This window comes from Chanodichthys erythropterus, chromosome 12, assembly GCF_024489055.1.
Source record: "Chanodichthys erythropterus isolate Z2021 chromosome 12, ASM2448905v1, whole genome shotgun sequence".
NCBI classification, from domain to species: Eukaryota; Metazoa; Chordata; class Actinopteri; order Cypriniformes; family Xenocyprididae; genus Chanodichthys; species Chanodichthys erythropterus.
In genome coordinates this window covers 24,851,982-24,869,662 of record NC_090232.1, presented here as the reverse complement: position 1 = coordinate 24,869,662, position 17,681 = coordinate 24,851,982, and the positions used below count along the sequence as shown (strand labels likewise).

Here is a 17,681-nt window from a genome sequence, read left to right as displayed (position 1 = left end):
AACTTTCACATGACCCTTGACCATCCTTCCAAACCTTGACTTGTTAACCCACTTAGTTGAAACAAAGTGAATAAAATAGATGAAAGAAGAAAAGTCTTTTTTTGCATTGTGAGCATATAACTGTTGCCAAAAAACAATAAAAAAACAAAACAAACAAACAAAAGGACAAAAACAAACAAATAAACAAAAATAGCAATAAAACCACTCATACATTTTGCTTCAATTAATTTCAGGCTCTTCTAAAATACATATTTTCAAACATTTTAGTAAATCATCATTTAAGAGTTCATAAGGACACAACACTTGATCTTAACTGGACGATATTGGAGTAGGGCTATGAGGAGCACAATATGTGTACACAGCCTGACCAGGCTGATCACAGGCGGAGAGCGCTTTGGCAAAGCTTGAAGAAGTGGCATCCATGTCCTTCAAACCTCTCTGAAGGGGTCAAAAGTCAAGGATTACTGGTCTACAGGAGAGGGGTGGGTAGGTAAAAGCTGTGCTTGTAAGCCAACCATCAATGCATTAGGGCTACAGGGTAGAGAGTGGGATGATTAAGCGGGATGGTATAGACCTCACATGGACTCAAACTCATCAATACGCTGCTTGGTGTTGCCCTGGCGGATCTGGCGTAGGGTCTTGTATTTATCCCGGCCGGCCTTCACATTCTCTGCATGCAAAACATCATTTTGGGTCTTCTTGGAATCGTCACGGGCCTGGGCCAATTCTGAGCTCAAGGCCTGTAATGAAGACAATGTGTAAACTGCAGGTATATAATCTTTTTAATTTGCACTTATTCATTAGGGATACACAATATTCTATATATCGATATCCGATATGCAAATATTTTTCAACTCATTTTGCCAATGGCCAATGCAATATACATTTCCCTTGTTACAAATAACATTGTTAGAACTAAATAAACAACAATGAAGTTCTTTTTATAATGAGAGTACAATGAAAGCTTTGTAATAACAACAACAACAATAATAAAAATCAATCATTACTGATTTTTTTTCAGACAGATGCAGTTGATACCTAAACATTTTTTTTGAAGATTTAACATTTGTAGATGGTCTACAGCAATGGAGTCGTCAACACATGAAGTCTTTAGCCTCAGTTAAAAGTTCTAAAACTCTTTTAGAGCTCATATCATTAAAGTTATTTTTTTTTAAATAAATTATATTATACATTAATATACAGTATATATAAAATTATTTTCATTTGTCATGTTTGTGATTATATTTATTCTGTTGACAGGTATTGCAAATCGGGTATCGCATTCACATTCAAGGCCAAAATCTAATCACCATACATGCAAAAGTTGACTTCAAGAATGACCACACTGCTGATGTGATCTTATCACTAGCGCTCCTTGCACACATGAGTTATTGCAGGCACATATTTAACTCCTCTTAATTGGCAAGTCATATCAGTATAGTCAAGCTGATGCCAACATTCAGTGCAGACACTTTCACTGGCAAAATGAAATGCACAGAGAAAACCAGACTGACTAGGAGGTTTTTTAAGTGTGTGGATCCGTGTCCTCATTATCTGACACCAGATGACACACACCAGCTGTGTGTTCTCTGTCTGTGGGAAGAGCATGCATGGGAAGTTCTCAAGGGAAGTTCTACCTGTGTGAATTGCAAGCATTTTCCATTGAGAATGCTCCGTTCTCGTCTGGCAATCTTTTCAAGAGGAGAGAGTTCAGCATCTGGACCTGGTGGTTCTGGTCCAGCTTGCGCTGAGGCAGAGCGGAGACTCAGATCAAGGGATTCCCAGATTCCCAGGTTTGGAGGGCTGTTTTGTCCAAAGAGATGAGCGCTTTGACTTCAGATAGAATAAATGTCTAGCATCAGCCCACGGGGCCGCCTGACATTGTTACCTGGTTAGTGTCACTCCTCCTAATTTTAATTAGGATAGCTAAGGCTTTAAAGTCAGCCACCTTGGCGGTTTCAGATTGAGTGATCATGCCTCCTCTCTTCTTTGAGAGTTGTTCTGTAGAGGCCACTGCTCTGGGGAGTGCCAGTTAGGTCTATGCTTTGTGGACTGGCCCTCACCAGGGTCACCAGGGCTAAGCACTAGGGATTGTGAAGGCAGTCTGCTAAGCATTCCTGCCTCTCACCCCTCATTATGTGAATGTAGGTTCCCACTGGCATCCCTAGTGCTGGCCTCATCTCAATAGAGAGTCACCAGGCCAAGGCCTGCCCCCTTCTGCATTGGGGTTTAATGCAGGTTGGTGTAGAGGCAGATTAGGTAGCGATTAGAGTCGTAGGGCACTGGATAGGCCTCTCCGGTGTAGTTGGCCACACCCCGGACATATGGGTATTAAAGAGGCCATCGTGGCATTGCTCATTCAAGGAACCTTTTTCTTCCAGGACATGATAAACCAATTTCTCTCTCCTCAGCACACTCGATAATGAGGCCGCGGCGCGGGAGTACTCTGAGGTTCCCCAGGTGGAGAGAGCAACTGCGGTGCATTTATGTCTACAAAATACTGCCACTCGGCAGAATCGTCTGAAAGAAAGTGTGCTTTCTCTGCACTCTTGTCTCCAAAGGTATCCTTTTTTGATGACACTGTCGTAGAAATTGCCCAGCAGTTCTCAACAGTAAAAAAAAAAAAAAACAGATAGAGGCCATCAAACACATCCTGCCTTGGCTCAGGTCAACTTCTACACTATTCCGGCCGTGTCGCAAGTGCCTAGACTGCCAGCTCACCCCAGGACTGGGATCGCACCTCACCCCCGCTGGAGAGATGGGGCAATTTTTTCCATTGGCCAAATGCCATCAGGCAGATGGCTACCTCACAGTCAGTAAAAGAGCAATTTCCTCTTTCCCTGGGTCACACACACAAACATGGTTCATGGCTCTCATTACCACAATGGCCAGGCATTGTTCAATGGCAACAGAGCCATCAATGTGAACTTAAACACCTCCTCACGTTCTCTTCCCTGTTCGCCTTAGCATATCAGATAAATTAGAAGAACTCACTGTTACAACAGAAACTACTGACTCTCTTTTTTCCAGCACATTAGACACAGTTGCTCCTTTGCGCTTAGAGAAGATTAAGGAAAATACCCCAACACAGTGGTACAATGAGCACACTTGGGTCCTTAAAAAGAAATGCAGCTGGAAGAAAACAAAACTAGAGGTTTTTCGCATTTTGTGGAACAAAAGCATTTTTGCGTACAGAAAGGCCTTAAAAACTGCTCGATCTGCTTATTTTTCTAATCTCTTAGAAGAAAACTAAAACAAGGCATTTATTTATTTAATACAGTGGTTAAATTAACGAAAAATAAAGCTTTATTTTCTGACATTTTCAATTAGCACAGCATTAATGACTTTATGAACTTCTTTACTTGCAAGATTTATAATAATAAAGAGAAAATTATGCAACCGTCTACTACAGTATCGCATCAGACAGTGCATTGTAGTGTCCCTGAGGGAAAATTCCATTCATCTTTCGCTATAGGAGAGGAAGAACTGTCTAAACTCTTTAAATCATCAAAATCAACAACATTTAAGTTAGACCCTATACCGACTCAACTATTGAAAGAGATGCTTCTTAATTTCATTAATTCATCTTTGTCAGTAGGATATGTACCAAAAACTTTTAAGCTTGTTAAACCTCTTATTAAAAAAAAAAAAAAAAAAAAACACAACTTGATCCTAGAGAATTAGTCGATTACAGGCCGATCTCAAATCTACACTTTCTGTCAAAAATTCTAGAAAAGGCAGTATCATCACAACTATGTTCCTTTTTAGAAAGAAGGATTTAGACCATACCATAGTACTGAGACTGCTTTCAGAGGTACAAATGATTTGCTCTTATCAGATCATGGTTGTATCTCTCTATTAGTGTTACTGGATCTTAGTGCTGATAAAAAATCTTTTTACTTTTTATTTTTGCATTTTTAATTTTCACAATGAACAAAATAACAACTGGTAGGGTGCTACAAATACAGGTCTACCATTTGTTTCATACATTTGAGTGGGTTACATAACTGGTCCATTTCCACCATTGTAATTTACATTTATGTGCTTCCAGTCTCAGGTCATGGGTCATTTTTTCCATTGCAAATATTTCCTCCATGATATTCCTCCACTGGTCCAGACTCAAAGGCTCACTTTTCAACCAATTCCTCGTTATGACTTTCTTACTTGATATCAGCATCACTTTGAATAGATAAATGTCTTCCCCTCTAACAACATCTTTAGTTCACAGGCCTAAATACAGAGTCTGTGGGTCATTCGGTATTTTGTAACCCAAATTTTTTTCCATTTCTGTTACAATAGATTCTCAGTAGGGGCGAATTTTTATACATGTCCAAAATACACGAGAATGATTGACATTGACATCCCCGCAGAGTCTCCAACACTGTTGTTTTTTTTTTTTTAACTGTTTACTTTTATTGAGGGGTGTAATAAAGTATCTCACCAAGTTCTTCCAACCAAATTCTCTCCATTGTCTAGAGCTAGTAGTGTCACGAATGTGGCTCTCTCGGTCCCTCCTCCGGACCACCGGAGGGAGCCATCTCCGGAATACTGTAGTTACCATTCGGACTACATTTCCCATGGGCCCTCATTCCTGGGACTGATTGCGCACGCACCTGCAACACATCACATCCACACTATTTAAGACACACACACACACACACCGCGAAGTCTTGATTTGCCTAGGTGATCATTACTGAGCGTTTTTCTGTGGACTGCTATCTGCTATCGTTTGGACTGTTTATCTCTTGTGACCCATCGCTGCCTGCCCTGATTTCTGCCTGTTTCCTGGACTGTGTTTGCATTGCCGCCTGCCCTGATCTCTGCCTGTCCCTTAACTCTGTTTGTCTGCCACCTGCCACGACCATTGCCTGTCCCCGTTTATGCCTCTGCCTTTGCCCTGTTTTGCTTTGTTGATTCTCCTAAATAAAAGCTGCAAATGGATCCACACTCTGCCGACTCATCACTACAGAAGACTTCGCCCCACAGTGATCCAGCAGCTCTCCAGCAGATCTCGTCTGAACTATCTGCCCAGGCCAACCAGCTGGCGGTGCATCAACACCAACTCGCCCGCCTAACCTCCCTTACCAAAGAGCTGGTGAAAACGCTACAGGGCCTCCAATTTAGTCCCGCCACAGCTGCCGCGCCGCCGCCCTCTGCTGCCGCCAGTCCAGCCTTCGCAGTCTCTCCGGCAGTCAACCCACGCCTTGCGCTCCCGGAGAAATTCAACGGTAATCCTGACAGATGCAAGGGGTTCCTCCTACAATGCTCCTTGTTCATCAACCAGCAGCCGTCTCTGTATCCCACCGAGTCCAGTCGGATAGCGTTTGTGTGTTCCCTGCTTTCCTGGATTGGGCCACCGCGTTGTGGCAGGATGGCGGATCCACATTCCCCACGTTTCAGGATTTCTTACGGAGCTTTAAAGAAGTCTTTGAACACCCCGAAGGAGGCAAGAGCACGGGCGATCAACTACTCGCCCTCAGCCAAGGTAAACAAACGGCCGCCAAGTATGCACTGAACTTCCGCACGTTAGCCGCACATACTAGCTGGGTTGAAGACACTTTAAAACTGCTTTTCCGAAGGGGTCTGACACTAGAGTTACAAGCCGAGCTTGCTTGCTGAGATGAAGGAAGCTCGCTCAATGCGTTCATTGAACTCGCCATTCACATAGACAATCTGCTATGAACACGACGCCCGAATCGCTTATCTACCCCCGTCAGTCCCGCTCCAGAGCCCATGCAACTCGGTTACACTCCTCTGCAACCCGAAGAGAGAGAGAGGAGACGGCAGCTTCACCTCTGTCTCTATTGCGGCCAGGTCGGCCACATTAAGATCAACTGCCCGGTACGGCCCCAAGCCTCCAGTTCCAAAGCGGTGAGTTCTATGCATCAGTCCAACCATTCTGCTAGCTGCTTTAAAATTCCCATCCAAATTACTGATAATGACAGACACATACTCACTCACGCTCTGCTGGATTCTGGAGCCGAGAATTTTATATCAGAGTCATTCATTAAAGAACATGGCATCCCTCTAACAGACTGTAATTCCCTGTAAAGCCCATTGGCGGAGAAAGAGTGATTCACATCTCCGCTGAAGTTTCGCTGCAAATAGGAGCTCTTCACCACGAACAAATCCGATTTTATGTCATCCACTCGCCCAGCAACCCTGTAATCCTTGGTTTACCCTGGCTCAGAACGCATAACCCTCATGTTTCCTGGAAGGACTGTGAAATTCTACAGTGGGACGCAAACTGTCATAAAAACTGTCTCAAACCAGTAACCCCGCTACCCATTCAAATTACTTCACTCCACGGCACAGATACTGAAAAATCCAACATTACCGATGAGTACGCCAACCTGGCCGTGATTTTTAGCAAGAACAAATCCACCGAGCTACCTCCTCATCGCCCCAGTGACTGCGCTATAGACCTGCTGCCTGGTACCACGCCACCCAAGGGCAGGATCTTTCCCCTATCACAACCCGAATCAGCAGCTATGAAAGCTTACATCGAGGAGGAGCTGGAGAAAGGATTTACTAAATCCTCCATCATTTTTTGTCATAGAGACATAAGTAATATATCAATTGAAACTATAGAATATCTTCTTTTATTTATATACACTCAAAGTAAAAACAAAATGTTGTGCTTTTTGTAAAATAAAGAAAACTAACATGATCTCTCCTCTCCCTCTGAACGAAGTCCAATCTGATAGTTCTCAGAAAATGAACTGTAACTTAGTGAATACTAATCACAGAAAAATTTAACGTATGTCTAAAAAAACTTTAAGATGTCAGGTTTTAAATCATGTAAGTCAAATCGAAAACAAACCTTCTGTGTTTATGTAATCTGTATGAAAAGAGAGCCATGTCAGAAATCCGTGTTTCAGCTCATTATCCGCTAATGCGGCCACGCCCACGGAGCCAGCGCTATTCAGACGCAAATTCAGAGGCAATACATGCATTCATCGTCTCAATCATGTGTTTATCTGGATGTAAAAGTCATGGTTAGTGATCTCTAGAAGACATGCAGTTAGTTCCTGTTTACTTTTCTTCTATGGATAAATTTTAGATGAGTTTTTGTTTCTTTAGCGCCCTCCGGCTGCACTATGTATTTGAAACTCCATTCATGGAATAGCCTCTTCTTCTTTTAGATGAATTTGTGGACTAAAAATGCACAGAGCGCCCTCCGACTTCAAGGATGAATTAAAAACACCAGCGCTCATATTAATTTAATATTCATTGTCATTACTATAACTCCTCTGTATAGAAAATTGACATAAGCCTATGAGAATCCAATATTTCTCCAAATGTGCATGCTTTTAAACTAAAAGCCTATATTCAGACTCTTTGCATCACAGAAATACATTATATTTTAAAGTATAATATAAAATCATTACTTTATATTGTAATAATATTTTTCTGTATGTTTCATATATCATAATGAGCTTGAGACATCACAGAAGGTTTTTTTCACAGCCTACCTTACTGAAATGCCTCATTAATATGCAAGTCATTTCAGCTCATTACTATCCAATGCTTTTGTCTTCTCAGGTGAGAATGGCCCATTTTCAGTGGTGATTCACGCCTCCTCGCATACTTTGTTTCTTGGCAAAAAGTGTCTTACAAAAACTAATCAATATATTGTTTTATATTAAGGAGTAGGCAGCATAATTTTTACATAATTTTGAAGCAAAAACTCTAGTCTACAACCTCCAATACCCAAAAGTCTTGTGAACACAGATTTACTATACATTTTTTGGCCTTATTTCAGTGACTTAAGTTTTTTGTTTTTTCAATAACCACGCATAAATGTTATTCCTTCAAAAACACAAACATGTACATACATGTTCCTCACATATTATTGTATTATTGGGTTAACCCTCTGGAGTCTGAGGCTAATTTGGGGCTTGGAGAAGTTTTGACATGCCCTGACATTTGTGCTTTATTCATTTGTTCATAAACATATAAGTTCATGTTCATATAAACATGTAAGTGTCATTACACTGTATTCAGCACAAACTAGGCTACAAAAATATGTGAGGAACATGTATGTACATGTTTGTGTTTTTGAAGGAATAACATTTATGTGTGGTTATTGAAAAAACAAAAAACTTAAGTCACTGAAATAAGGCCAAAAAAAGTATAGTAAACGTCTAGGTTACTAATGTAACCCCCGTTCCCAGAAGGAGGGAACGGAGACGTTACGTCGATACTGACGTAATGGGGTCTCACTAGGGAGCCCAATCACCTCCAAGGATACAAAACAAGCCAATGGGAATTGGCCTGTGAGATTTACATGCCGGGCCCCTCCCCCGGCATCCGGGTATAAATAGGGCCGGCATACTCACCTTCATTCATATTTTTGCTGAGGAGCTGAGATAGGTATCTGGCCGCTCAGCGGTGGCACAAAGCTATGGCAAGGGAACGTAACGTCTCCGTTCCCTCCTTCTGGGAACAGGGGTTACATTAGTAACCTAGACGTTCCCATTCAGTCAGTCACGTTCGACATTATGTCGATACTGACGTAATGGGGTCCCGTGGAAAACGCCATAGCAACTGAACCACGTTACGAGTGTTAGGGAGGCAGGTGCTGGCAGGCTGAGGCGTGCCAAATGCAAATGCGGCCCATACTCGCAACCCTCCAGTGCCCAGAGTAAGCCCAGGAATGTCTTCCATACCGGTGGGATGGAGAGGACAGGGCGTTACCGTGGAGAAGTCGAAGCTGCTGTTCCTACCCCACGGGGGAGAGTGCTTCGGAACTCAATCCCTCGTTTTCCAGCAACGACAAAACGCCAGGAAAGCGTTCCCCGAGGAGGGGAAAGCTACGGAGACCACACCCTGCCCGAAGGGAGGTAACGTGTGGAGACACATATGGACTAGTCTGAGAACAGTAACGCATATGGAAGATCTCTGATGTAGGTCCTACCTTTCGGGAGGAACGACTAGCAACCAGAGATGGGGCAAAAGCGAAGCGTCTGGCTGCCGCAGGATGCGGGAGGAACTCCACAGGGTTCACCGTTCCGGGGAACTTCTCCCGAGGGAAATGGCACAGCAAGCGAACACCCATGGCTACCTACGCTCGATGTCGCCCCCTAGCGTTGGTGCCCCGTACATGAACGTCCTATCTGTCCCCTTTCGTCCTATGCCAGAGGTAAGGGGCAAAACGTACACTTGGCCGCTCACTTAAGAAGGAAACGGGCGTCCATTTGTTGCAGCGCTCCCTCCGACTGACTAGACGTACAGTGGCAACTTAAATGAATGGGGTTTTTCCCACCAACGACCTAGTTTCCCTTCTCTTGCACAGTGTCTGTGCAAGGAGGCTCACTGGGGGAAACGCATATTTGCGTAGGCCCCGGGGCCAGCTGTGTGCCAGTGCATCCGTGCCGAGGGTTCCCTCGGTCAGCGAATAAAACAACTGGCAATGGGCGGATTCCAGAGAAGCGAACAGGTCCACCTGCACTTCCCCGAACCAACTCCATATGACCCTGGTGGTTGATATACGCTACCGCCGATGTGTTGTCCGTCCGGACCAGTACATGCTTGCCCTGCAGCAGCGGTCGAAACCGGCGCAGCGCAAGGAGTACTGCCAGCAACTCGAGGCAGTTGATATGCCAATGGCGATGGGGTCCCGTCCAGGACCCCGACACCGACTGGCCACTGCATATGGCACCCCAACCGGTGGCAGAGGCATCTGTTGTAACAACAACATGCCTGGACACTTGCACTAGGGGCACCCCGGCCCGTAGAAAAGCAATGTCCGACCACGGGCTGAACATGCGGCGACAACTCTGTGTGATAGCCACACTGAGTGAGCCACGGTGCCATGCCCACCTCAGGACTCGGTCGTGAAGCCAGTGCTGAAGCGGTCTCATATGAAGCAATCCGAGCGGCGTGACCGCGGCTACGGATGCCATATGCCCCAGGAGCCTCTGAAACTGTTTCAGTGGGACCACTGTTTTCCGCGAGAACGAATTCAGGCAGTTCAGCAGTGACTGTGCACGCTCGTTGGTGAGACGTGCTGTCATGTTGACCGAGTCCAGCTCCACACCGAGAAAAGAGATGCTCTGCACGGGGCAGAGCTTGCTCTTTTCCCAGTTGACCCGAAGCCCCAACTGGCTGAGGTGCCTGAGCACCAGGTCCCTGTGTTCGCACAACTGCTCTCGAGACTGGGCCAGAATGAGCCAGTCGTCGAGGTAGTTGAGGATGCGAACGCCCACTTCCCTGAGCGGGGCAAGGGCCCCCTCTGCGACTTTGGTAAAGACGCGAGGAGACAGGGACAGCCCGAAGGGTAGGACCCTGTACTGATATGCCCGCCCCTCGAACGCAAACCGTAGGAACGGTCTGTGTCGAGGAAGGATCGAGACATGAAAGTACGTGTCCTTCAGGTCGATAGCTGCAAACCAATCCTGGGCGCGAACGCACGTGAGAATGCGTTTTACCGTGAGCATCTTGAACGGGAGCCTGTGAAGGGCCCGATTCAAGACACGCAGGTCCAGGATTGGTCGTAACCCCCCGCCTTTCTTGGGTACTATGAAGTAAGGGCTGTAAAACCCAGACTTCATCTCGGCTGGAGGGACAGGCTCTATTGCGTCCTTTGCCAAAAGAACCGCAATCTCCGCCCGCAGGACAGAGGCGTTGGAACCTGTCACCGAGGTGAACAGAACGCCGCTGAACCTGGGGGGACGCCTGGTGAACTGAATCGCGTAGCCGAGTCTGACTGTCCGAATGAGCCAACGGGACGGGTTGGGAAGGCGTAGCCACGCCTCCAAGCACCGTACGAGTGGAACCATCCGGACAACAGAAGTACCCACGGGGGGGCAGCATGGAGCACTGTGGCCCAACTCGGGAGGCAGTGCGTCCCGGAGTCGAGGCTGTGAGTGGGGTTCACTCACATGGCTCCGAGTGGGCAGGGTGGCGTGGGAAGGCATTGCGTTCCCGGGGCGCCAAGACCCTGCCCGTTAAGAAGGAAGGAATGGCTGAGAGAGAGGGAGCGAAAGCTCGCTCACCCTCAGCACAGACCCTCTTATATGACCCAGGAGTTTTGGAAATTGCTCTTTCTTTGACAATGTGGGTACCGCTGACCCTTGGGCCAGCGGCGGAACAAAAAGGAACACAGGATTTACCCCCGGGCCCTCTCCCGGGGGAAGGAGCGGTGCGGTCACCGTCTCCTGTCGAGCAACCTCCTTCACCACTGGGTCTCCTGTCTCAGGGCCGCTTCTTAGCCTTCTTCTTCTTAGAAGAAGGCTTGGCGGCCTGGGCAGGGGGCGTCGCTTTCCTGCGGGTGGCTGGGGGGGGGGTGGGACGAACCCGACCTCACCGGAGCCTGAACCGCAGGAGGACGCCCTTGGCGAGGAGCAGACGGAGGCGCAGCCCGTGGCGGATGGGTGGCATCATCACGCCGGGGCAGGATGTGTTTTGATGGCCTCCGTCTGCTTTTGCACTGCCGAGAACTGCTGAGTGAAGTCCTCGACAGTGTCGCCGAAGAGGCCGGCCTGGGAGATGGGGGCGTCGAGAAAGCGAGCTTTGTCGACGTCCTTCATCTCAACCAGGTCCAACCAAGATGCCGTTCCTGGACCACCAGGGTGGACATCGTTTGACCCAGGGCGCGCGCCGTGACCTTCGTCGCCCGGAGGGCGAGGTCGGTCGCCGTGCGCAGTTCTTGCAGCAACCCTGGTTCAGCACTGCCCTCGTGCAGCTCCTAAAGAGCTTTCGCCTGATGGACCTGCAAGATGGCCATGGCGTGCAGGGCGGAAGCTGCCTGTCCGGCGGGTGAGTAAGCCTTGGCAGCGAGAGCGGCCGTGGTCTTACTGGCCTTGGACGGGAGACGCGGACGGTTCCGCCAGGTGGCCGCAGACTGCGGGCACAAGTGCACCGCAATCGCACGTTCCGCCTGTGGAACCTCCACGTACCCCTTGGCAGCCCCACCATCGAGGGTAGTGAGAGCGGAGGAGGCAGAAGAACGGTTTCTGGCCATGTAAGGGACCATCCACGTCTTCTGGAGCTCCTCATGCACTTCTGGGAAGAAAGGCACTGGGGCGGGACGCAGCTGGGAGCTGCGCCCCGAACCCAGAAACCAATCATCCAACCGCGAGCACTCGGGACACGTGGAGAGTTCCACACGAGACCGATGTCCGTGGCGGCCCGGGCAAGCATGGCCGCCAATTCAGAGTCTGCCTCAGACTGAGCAACCACCCCTGAGGGTGGAAGCTCGGAGTCACCGTCGTCCTCCGAGTCAGCGATCCCGCTCCCCGATGCAGCGATCGACATCTGATCCTCCTCCGGAGCACCGAAAGTGACGCGGGGCACCCCTGAGGAGGGCCCCGCGGCAGCAGCCGGCAGCTCGACGGCACATGGCGTTGCGGAGGAGTGGGAGGTTCGTGGGGGCGGACCCGACGAAGTGGCTCCCACTGTGATCCTCAGATCTCCCAGAGCACTAACCGAACCGGCCACTACAGCCGCCGGCGCTGGGGTAGTGACAGAGGGGACCCTCACTTCTGTGTTAAAGAAGGAGAGTCGCGATCTCAACGCCAACATGGACATGCCCTCACAGTGAGGGCATGTACCATCCACGAGCGCTGACTCAGCGTGCAGTTTACCCAAACACGTGAGACAGCGATCGTGGCCGTCAGAAGAGGTCAGGAAACGACCACATCCAGAAACACACGGACGAAAAGACATCTTGAAAAAGACGCTGATCGCCCGTGCTTGCTCTTTTAGTACACCTCACCAACCGAAGCACACAGGGATGAGTGCAGCACTGTCCTGTGGGCAGCGCGCTGTCACACCCACCACTGAGCGTGCCTTCCCAACCAGCTGGAGAGATTCGAGCAGCCACCAGAGAGAAACAGGAAAAAGCAATTAAAATTGCTGTTGAAGGAACTTGTCCTTAGCAATTAAAATTGCTGTTTGCTCTCTCAATTCAGGAAATTCACTCTTGAAGAGGTGAAGGACGATCAGCCGATTGGCTCCGAAGCAAAAGTATGAATGAAGGTGAGTATGCCGGCCCTATTTATACCCGGATGCCGGGGGAGGGGCCCGGCATGTAAATCTCACAGGCCAATTCCCATTGGCTTGTTTTGTATCCTTGGAGGTGATTGGGCTCCCTAGCGAGACCCCATTACGTCAGTATCGACGTAACGTCGAACGTGACTGACTGAATGGGAATCTGTGTTCACAAGACTTTTGGGTATTGGAGGTTGTAAACTAGAGTTTTTGCTTCAAAATTATGTAAAAATTATGCTGCCTACTCCTTCATATAAAACAATATATTGATTTAGTTTTTGTAAGACACTTTTTGCCAAGAAACACAGTATGCAAGGAGGCGTGAATCACCACTGAAAATGGGCCATTCTCACCTGAGAAGACAAAAGCATTGGATAGTAATGAGCTGAAATGACTTGCATATTAATGAGGCATTTCAGTAAGGTAGGCTGTGAAAAAAAAACCTTCTGTGATGTCTCAAGCTCATTATTATATATGAAACATACAGAAAAATATTATTACAATATAAAGTAATGATTTTATTTTATACTTTAAAATATAATGTATTTCTGTGATGCAAAGAGTCTGAATATAGGCTTTTAGTTTAAAAGCATGCACATTTGGAGAAATATTGGATTCTCATATGCTTATGTCAATTTTCTATACAGAGGAGGTATATTAATTTAATATTCATTGTAATTACTATAAGCGCTGGTGTTTTCAATTCATCCTTGAAGTCGGAGGGCACTCTGTGTATTTTTAGTCCACAAATTCATCTAAAAGAAGAAGAGGCTATTCCATTAATGGAGTTTCCAATACATACTGCAGCCGGAGGGCGCTAAAGAAACAAAAACTCATCTAAAATTCATCCATAGAAGAAAAGTAAACAGGAACTAACTGCATGTCTTCTAGAGATCGCTAACCATGACTTTTACATCCAGATAAAAACTTTTCAAGACAATAAATACACAATTGAGACAATGAATGTATGTATTGCCTCTGAATTTGCGCCTGAATAGCGCTGGCTCCGTGGGCGTGGCCGCATTAGCGGGTAATGAGCTGAATCACGGATTTCTGACATCTCTCTTTTCATACAGATTACATAAACACAGGTTTGTTTTCGATTTGACACATGATTTAAAACCTGACATCTTAAAGTTTTTTTAGACATACGTTAAATTTTTCTGTGATTAGTATTCACTAAGTTACAGTTCATTTTCTATCAGAACTATCAGATTGGACTTCGTTCAGAGGGAGAGGAGAGATCATGCATGTTAGTTTTCTTTATTTTACAAAAAGCACAACATTTTGTTTTTACTTTGAGTGTATATAAATAAAAGAAGATATTCTATAGTTTCAATTGATATATTACTTATGTCTCTATGACAAAAAATGACGGAGTATTTTAAGTCTGTTTTGCTGCAATGTGAAAAAAACCCTGCAAAACGCGCCGGCGCGTTTTCAGACCTCAGAGTGTTAAGACCCTGTATCGATTACCAAGGATTAAATGATATTACGGTCAAGTTCCGGTACCCTCTGCCTCTGGTTCCTCCAGCCCTCGAACAACTTCGTTAGGCGGCTTACTTCACCAAACTGGACCTTCGCTGCGCCTATAATCTGATCTGCATTCGTGAAGGAGACAAATGGAAAACCGCATTCTCCACCACCACTGGTCACTATGAGACTCTTGTCATGCCGTTCGGGCTGTCCAACAGTCCCTCCGTCTTCCAGTCATTCATGAACGACATCTTCCGAGATATGCTCAACCGCTGGGTCATCATCTACGTAGACGACATCCTGATTTATTCCAATTCCTACGAAGAACATGTCCAACACGTGTGGCGGTCCTCCAAAGGTTAATCCAGCATCAACTATACGCCAAGGCGGAGAAATGCAAATTTCATCGAACCTCCACAACTTTCCTGGGCTACGTGATCAGCCGTGAGGGCGTGGCGATGGATGAAAACAAAGTTAAAGCGGTTCTGGAATGGCCGCAGCCTCGCACATTGAAGGAGCTACAACGGTTCTTGGGGTTCGCCAATTTCTACAGGCGGTTCATACGAAGCTTCAGCAGCATTGCAGCCCAACTCACGTCTATGACTAAACGACAGTCCTCCCGCCTCGCCTAGTCCCCCGAGGCAGTACAGGCTTTCCAAGAATTAAAAGAACGGTTTACCTCAGCTACCATTCTCTGCCATCCAGACCCCGAACTCCCTTTCATCGTAGAAGTGGATGCGTCCAGCATGGGCATAGGGGCCGTGCTCTCCCAAAGGCAAGGTGACCCCGGGAAAACGTATCCCTGTGCATTCTTCTCACAGAAAATGTCGGCAGCTGAGCGCAATTACGACGTGGGCAACCGAGAACTGCTAGCCATGAAGGCGGCTCTGGAGGAGTGGCGACATTGGCTGGAGGGGGCTAAACATCCATTTACCATTCTCACGGATCACAAGAATCTGGAATACCTGCGCTCCGCCAAACGTCTCAACCCACGACAAGCTAGGTGGGCTCTGTTCTTTACACGGTTCCAATTTGTGGTGACGTACAGACCAGGCTCAAAAAACACCAAGATGGACGCGTTTTCTCGGCAACTTGAGGAGGTGGAACGGACAGAGTACGCAGACAACATTATTCCTCACACCTTACTTATCGCTCCAGTTCAGTGGGATATCATTACCGAGATTACTCCAGCCAACAAACAGACCGCACCCCCTTCGACATGCCCGCCAGACCGCACATATGTTCCCGACCAGTTTCGTGACAGGCTGATTCATCATGTACATGACTTCCCTAGTTCCGGCCATCCGGGCATTACAGCCACTTTCAAGTTCCTACAAAATCGGTTCTGGTGGGATTCCATGCTGGCCGACACCACTCACTTCATCTCCCACTGCACACCCTGTCAGACTGCCAAAGCTTCGCACCAAGCACCAGCGGGTTTACTACAACCTTTGCCCATTCCTCAATGCCCATGGTCTCACATAGCCATTGATTTCGTCACCGATCTCCCAGCATCTCAGGGTCACACTGCCATCCTCACAGTCATTGACCGCTTTTCTAAAGCATGCAGACTCATCCCACTGGCCAAGTTACCCACAGCATTTGAAACAGCTCAGATGCTTTGCAATTATGTGTTTCGGTTCTATGGACTACCCGAAGATATTGTGTCAGACAGGGGACCACAGTTTACTTCTAGAGTGTGGTCCTCTTTCTTCAAGAACCTCAATGTCAACATTAGCCTCACCTCGGGGTACCACCCAGAATCCAATGGCCAAACTGAGCGCATGAACCAAGAGTTAACTAGATTCCTACGCACTTACTGCCATCACAACCAGAGTGACTGGAGCCGTTACCTGCTCTGGGCGGAGTACGCCCAAAACTCTCTGCAAAAACCTGCCACTGGCATCACACCCATTCAATGTATCTTGGGCTTTCAACCTCCGTTATTCCCCTGGTCAGGAGAACCATCCAGCCTACCGTCTGTCTTTGCATCCACTGAGTGGATGCAAAGAAGCGAGGAGACCTGGGACCAAGCTCACCATCACCTCCAGAAGACAGGAGATACAGGCTAACCGTCGACGTCGTCCCAATCCTCAGTACACCGTGGGACAATGGGTGTGGCTGTCCACTAGAGACCTCCGGCTAAGACTTCCATGCAGAAAACTCAGTCCCAGGTTTGTTGGGCCCTTTCAAATTATCAAACAAATAACTCTTGTCATATAGTTTGGATTTGCCTACTAATTACCATGTGTCTCCTACTTTTCATGTTTCGCTGTTGAAACCCTCCGTGGGCCCAGGAGAGGAGCCAGGGGGAGCCGAGGCCCGCAACCCCCCACCCTTGATGGTCGAGGGCGAGGAAGCTTATCGTGTACGAGAGCTGATCGATTCCAGGCGCCGGGGTAGGAGACTGCAGTACCTCGTCGATTGGGAGGGGTTTGGCCCAGAAGAGCGATCCTGGGTCAATACGGATGATATCCTGGACCCGTCACTCATAGAGGAGTTTCATAGGACGCACCCGGAGAAACCGGCATGCGCGACCACGTGGTAGACCCCGGCGCCCGTGCCCTCGTGTCTGGAGCCGCTCGCAGTGGGGGGGGGGGGGGTCATCACATCACATCCACACTATTTAAGACACACACACACCGTGAAGTCTTGAATTGCCGAGGTGATCATTACTGAGCGTTTTTCTGTGGACTGCTATCTGTTATCGTTTGGACTGTTTATCTCTTGTGACCCATCGCCGCCTGCCCTGATTTCTGCCTGTTTCCTGGACTGTGTTTGTATTGCCGCCTGCCCTGATCTCTGCCTGTCCCTTGACTCTGTTTGTCTGACGCCTGCCACGACCATTGCCTGTCCCCATTTATGCCTCTGCCTTTGCCCTGTTTGCTTTGTTGATTCTCCTAAATAAAAGCTGCAAATGGATCCACACTCTGCCGACTCATCATTACAAGTAGAAGTTTGTCAGAGAATGATTGGCATTCGATCTGTCTTTTACAACAGTTTAAACTGCCGTTCTGCTTCCCATTTCTGTTTTATGTTTAGTGATTCAAACCTATTGCAATTTTGTAAGCATTTGTACAGCCTGGATACAATTTTTGAGGGTAAATGTCTGTATGCCCCTGTGATCATATCTATTAATTCACTGCCCTCTTGAGAAAGGTGATTTTCAATGTCTGTATTATAAAAATGTCTTTGTTGCAAATATCTAA

The 17,681-nt window shown here is 47.3% G+C and overlaps 1 protein-coding gene across 2 annotated transcripts in view; it reads right to left on the bottom strand.

The window, feature by feature from the left end:
- Positions 1-575: 575 nt before the first annotated feature.
- LOC137031650 (radixin) overlaps positions 576-17,681 on the bottom strand; it is a 572,796-nt gene continuing 555,690 nt past the window's right edge. Inside the window, exon 13 of one of the 2 annotated variants that reach the window (XM_067402756.1) lies at positions 576-740. In XM_067402756.1, coding sequence (XP_067258857.1) covers positions 576-740 — 165 coding nt within the window. The remainder of the gene's footprint in view (positions 741-17,681) is intronic. The other variant, XM_067402757.1, reaches the window with a different exon arrangement.